A 5,909-nucleotide genomic window follows, 5' to 3' on the forward strand; every position below is an offset into this window, starting at 1 on the left:
GCCATCCTTGATTCCTTATCCCTCACCCTCTGCCATGTGGTTTGAATCCCCAACCCAGTGGCTTAAAACTCACCCTGGGTGCATGTACATTCGTGTCCAAGACCCCAAGAGGAAAATAAAGCAGAAGGGATTATGGCATGGCCGTTCCCCGGGGACAGTGATTTCTCACTTTCTGTCTCTTTGTCTCTCTCTTGTCTCTCTGGCAAGTGTATGTTCCCTATAGCAAAATTCTGTTTTAAAAAATTTTTTTTGACAGATTGGACATTGTTACTAGAAAGCTTAAAGCTGATAAAATAGAAAGAGGAAAGTGATGAGCCTCTGAAGATGCAGGTACAGGATGATAATCGGGTTTTTGCTAATAGCTTCTTCTGTGCAACTATCTGCTCTAAAAGATAATGGTTTAAAGCAACAATCATTTATTTGCTTTCTGATAGGTCAGCACATTTCAGTCCAGTTCAGCTGGGTGGCACTTTCACTGGTTTTGACTGGGCTTCTTCATGTGGGTAGCTGTGGATCAGCAAGGCAACTCTGCTTTGGGGGGTAGCTGGTTGTTGGCTGGGGATACAGGTGGCTGGGCTCTATCTTCTCTCATCCTCAAGCAGGATAGATTGGCTTTGCTATCAGGCCAGTGGAAGGTTCCAACAACAGCATGCTCCTGTCATATCATCTATTGTTCACTGACCACAGCTAATTATAAATCTAAGCCCAGAAACTGTAGAAGAGGCCTACTCAAGGACATGACATGTACCCTGGAAGGCTTGAAGTACTATGGCTCATCCTTGCAACCTCCATACTTTGGCTTAGATATGCTCAAATCTTTAAGATAAGCTGACCTATATTTATTAATCTCCTTTCAGTATAGTACTTAAAGAATTTTAGAAAAATTGTAATTATATTTCCCAGCAAAGATCATACATCAAGATATTCTGAGCCCTTATCTTTCGTTCACTTTTCATTATTGCCTTTTATTAGTTTTCCAAATTAGTCTGAAGTAACAACCAGGATGATTGGATGGGTTTTGATGAAGTCTGGGGAGGTAAGGCTGTGAATGATCTGACTATTGTTGAGACAATATTTATGCAGGTTGCGGAAAGAACAAGAGCTTGAGAAAACTGGAAAGCAGCAGGAAAACCCTGCTCACCGAGTAGGGATAAATAGTTGAAAGAAGAATCTGAAGTTTTTAATGAGGATGAAATAAGGTAGAAAGATGAGATGAAAAGAGTGAAGGAAAATATCACTATCTATGGAGTCTTGACCCATTTGCTATTTAGTGAATAAATATACTGTTTGGAGTAATTTTAGTCCTTTAGCAAATATTTCTTGAATCCTACCATATGCCAGAAATTGGCAAATAATAATCAGCAAGGAGGAAACCTCCTTGCCTTCATGGATCTTAAAGCCAACATCAAGCACACGTTCACATGTAGTTAATTAAGCTCAAGTGGGTAAATGCTATGAAGAATATATACATAGAACTGTAGAAATAGAGAACCCACCCATTCCAGTCTAAGAGCTGAGATAAGGCTTCTCTAACAAAGCAATATTTAAGCCAAAACATCATCTATTATTGTGCTCATAACAGTGTTGTAATATTTCCCAAAATTATGATGGTCCTGTTCACAGATGAGTTCATTCAGAGAGGAAAAAGCAATTCCCAAATATCACAGGTAGTAGGTGACCCAACTGAGATTCAAACTCAGATTATCTTATATAGTTTTCAATACCATAAAGTATATTTTGCTTCTTTTACATATTTTATATGGATACTCTGGCCATTGGATATGTAAACTATGTTGTTTCAAACAAGTAAAATACATCTAAATATAGTATAACATACAGTGAAAATATACAGTAAAAGTGAATCTTCCTGTCTGCTTTGTCCCTCTAGTTTACTTTTCTGTCAACAACATAGTCTAGTATTTTGTATATTCACCCTGAAGTTTAGTTAACACTTGCAGCATTTACTGTGTGCCAGATGCTTTTTAAAGTGCTTTATAAATGTTTGCTTATTTAATGTTAATAATAACATTATGTGGTGAACGTAATTGTTAATCTATTTTTTCATGTGTGCACATATATATTTTTTTCCACACAAATGTTTTGGATTTTAAGTTCATGTCAAACTTTGTGAGGTGCTTCTCCCTGTGTACTGGTAAGCTTTTGCTTCGATAATACCAAGTAACAAACAAGCCCAAATCTCACTCATTTAATTAAAACATTGATTTCTCACTAAAGTGTTGGCTATGGCTCAGCTACAGCTCAGATCAGTTATCTGATCTTGGCTTCAGATTAGAGCATGGGCTTGTGTCTGCTTCAGACATATTTCCTTCTAGAACCTAGGTATTTTGAGAGTTGTTTATGGCAAGTGGCATGAGCACAAGGGTGAAAGTAGAAACACACTCAACCCTGACTGTCTCTCCCAGTCATAGGCCATTGGTCAAAGCAAATCACATGGCCAAGTCCAAAGTCAATGGGAACTATAGATTCTATGGCTAGTTCAAAGAGAAAACAAAAAAATTTGAATTAAATCATCTTATCTATACACCCTGAAAATCCAGCTTTTGTTTTTCACAGCTGGCATCTAGGGAAAAAACTGAAAATCTGTAACTGTGAATGATTTACTAACTACATCCTTACTGTCTCCTGCAGGCAAGATATAAACAGCTGCCTCCTTTCTGTTTACATTTCCCAGGTTTTTACATCATGTTTGGGAAGAAAAAGAAAAAGATTGAAATATCTGGCCCATCCAACTTCGAGCACAGAGTTCATACGGGGTTTGATCCACAAGAACAGAAGTTTACTGGCCTTCCCCAGCAGTGGCACAGCCTGTTGGCTGATACAGCCAATAGACCAAAGCCTATGGTCGACCCTTCATGCATCACACCCATACAGCTGGCTCCTATGAAGGTATGCGATAACTCTGTCCTCAGGCTGACTTAAGAAGCATATTCTTGGGCCAGTCAGGTGGCTTGGTAGTTAAAGTGACTGGATCTCACATGGCCAACTGGTGGTTTGAGTCCCAGATCCAGTGGCTTGAAAAACATGCTGGCATGTATGTATGTGTGCTCAAAATCCTGAAAGGAGGGAGAAATGGAGGAGAAGGAATTGCAACATAATCATCCTCATGGGGAGTGTGCATTCTCACTTTCCCTCTTTCTCTCTTTTTCCTGTGCATGTACCCTCTAGCAAAAAAAAAAAAATTTTTAAGAAAGAAGTAGCATATCCTTATTTGATGCAATATACCATTTTAATGGGCAAGCTGCACACTGACTAAACTAGCCATTTTTTTAACATTCACTAATTATCAATTATTCTTCAATAATTACAATGTTCAATACTTACTGTAAATTACGGCACATGGAGAGGAACCTCAGCTTTCAGATGTGAGATTCTCTATTTTTAAACGAAGCACATGAAGTGCAATCACAAAAGAGGACATTTTTATTTCCTCTAAATGGTGTTTGCAAGTATTTATTCTGAAGAATATCATCCATTATCTCTGGTTAATATTGGCAGTAACCTCTAATCAAATATTAGTCAACATTTGTGGCTTTCCATTTGCTCTCAAACTATTTCAACATTTTATGTAAAATTTGGTTCTAATAGATTTTAACAATCATAAATATTTTTAACTATAGGAGGCAACTTTTAAGAAGTTTATGATCTTTTAAAGACCCCTTGAATATGTACTTGTATATCTTCAAATTTGTCTATATAGCCTGAGAGAACTATTTCACATATAATCAAATAATTCAAGTCCTAGAATATGATATAATTTCCCTTGAATTTTTGTCAAGGGATATTCATGGAAATAATTGTATTAAAGCAGAAAGTAAACCAAATAATTTTCAGATATGCCAAGTTACTACAAAGGAAACTCAGACATTGTACTTTCCTTCTATATTTCAGAATGGTAAGAATTCTATAGATTATCAGGCAATTGCCCAAAAGCTCTCTATAGAAGTTAAACTTATCATTGAACTTTATCAGCATATTATTTAATAACTCATTGCAGAGTTTTGCAATCCAGACAAAGCACGGAGTTCAGATTCTTCCCATGCTCAGTGTATTATAAAACAACTGTGCAGTGTGAATACCTCAGTCTGTGTTGACATGAATAATGCATAAATTATGTTTAAATAATATGCAAAGCAAACCTGGATACATTTTTTAAGAATGTAAAGGAGTACTCCTGGTAAATTATGATATGCTTTTAAAATATCACTTGAGCTAAATTAAAATGGTGATTCTAATATCCATGCATAGTTTTGATCATTTTATTCTGGTTTTGAATATATGAGTCTGTTCTGCCCAAAGATCAATACAGATTTATATAACCCTGCATCTTGTCGGTTTGATTTTCTGATGGGATTTGGAAACTTTTCAGACCGACTAAAATGTTAAGTATACAAAAGATGGATATTTGTAAATATAAATCTTTGAGGGAAAAGCAGCCTTTATTTTAAATAGTTACTACTTGACGCTTAATAAAAATTGACCAACTGGACAATTCCGATAGTAATATTAGGCATACCTTACTATTAAACTTCATTTCTCCCCTAGAACTCTAATGCTTCATTAATAGCCAAATAATAAGATAGACCATATCCAAAAAGAAGTTGTGTTTGGAAAGAATTTATTTTTTAGTTTATTATTTTTCTTATATCCTGATTTTTGTCCAATGCATAAAATGGAATGGGCAGCATACTAAGAAAAAATCCTTTACCATTGATCAGCATGGTGAAGGAAAATTTCCAAGTAAACTTAAGACTTATTTTCTTACGTAAGAGCACCATTTTCATTACCATTGGATAAAGAACATTCCAGAAGGAAGCAGATTCTTTTTTTTTGGGGGGGGGAGAGATTTTCGCTATAGGTCGCGTGTGCTCACCAAACAGACAGAGAGAGACAGAGAGACAGAAAGCGAGGAATCACCCCCCAGGGGGGATGGTCACGCCACAATCCCTTCTCCTCCATTCTCCTCTCGGGATCTTGGGCACGCATGCACACGCGCCCGGCGTGAGTTTTAAGCCACTGGGTCCGGGACATGAACCGCGGTCGACTACGTGGGAGTCCACCAACATAGCCATTACGCTAACTGCTGGTTCCCGGGAAGCAGATTCTTATAGAAACATCCTAGCTAAAGACCCAGGACATATGCTATTTATGTTAGAGAGTGTCTTCATTATTGGTAAGGACCAAATATAATTTATTTCACATCACTTCTTACTTATCCACCTCCTACTAGTCCCACCTGATATTGAAGAAAGAGGTTCAATACTAGTGTTAGCCCATGAAGTTCAGTGGATGCAGGATTTAAGAGGATCTTCTGCCTCATTTTGTCCATCTCTTTAATGAGGCTGGCTCATTATTCCCTCCTCTCTGATAGAATTCATCAGTTACACTAATAATTTTGAAGTCATTTAAATGCTTACATCCTTACTCACTGTTTTTCTCTAAGTTAGCCTCCAGTGTCTTTCAAACAAAGTTCTTTCCTTTTTATAAAGTTTCCTTCTTTCTTCCATTGAGAGAGAGAAAGAGATACAGGCAGAGAGACAGAGTCACAGAGTACTCATACCACAGTTTACTCCCAGCTTCAACCAGTTCTACATCATAGTAACCACATGCCTGGTATATTCAGGTAGGTCTCCAGATTTGAACCTGGACCTTCCCACAAAGGTCAGCCTCACAGAGCCCTACATACCACCATGCTATCATCCAGTCACTCTAACAATCTTCTTTCAGTTCTTTCGAGACTGGGGAATCACAGAGAACACCAAAGCAAAACTCAGACTGACTACATTTCCTTCATCTTTGTCATCTTCCATATTTCTAATGTTCTAAAGCTGACGTTTTATCTCCTCCTTTATCTTCTGCCCCTGCCCATTGTAATGGAGAAGGGATCACGG

The 5,909-nt window shown here is 37.4% G+C and overlaps 1 protein-coding gene across 1 annotated transcript in view; it reads left to right on the top strand.

Annotated features, from left to right (window-relative positions):
• PAK5 (p21 (RAC1) activated kinase 5) overlaps positions 1–5,909 on the top strand; it is a 206,137-nt gene that overhangs the window by 71,765 nt on the left and 128,463 nt on the right. Inside the window, exon 2 of the mRNA XM_027772827.1 lies at positions 2,693–2,907. Within this exon, the coding sequence (XP_027628628.1) occupies positions 2,704–2,907 (204 nt within the window). The 5' untranslated portion in view covers positions 2,693–2,703. The remainder of the gene's footprint in view (positions 1–2,692; positions 2,908–5,909) is intronic.

The sequence above is a fragment of the Tupaia chinensis genome, unplaced genomic scaffold (genome assembly GCF_000334495.1).
Source record: "Tupaia chinensis unplaced genomic scaffold, TupChi_1.0 Scaffold000305_1, whole genome shotgun sequence".
Classification (NCBI taxonomy): Eukaryota; Metazoa; Chordata; class Mammalia; order Scandentia; family Tupaiidae; genus Tupaia; species Tupaia belangeri.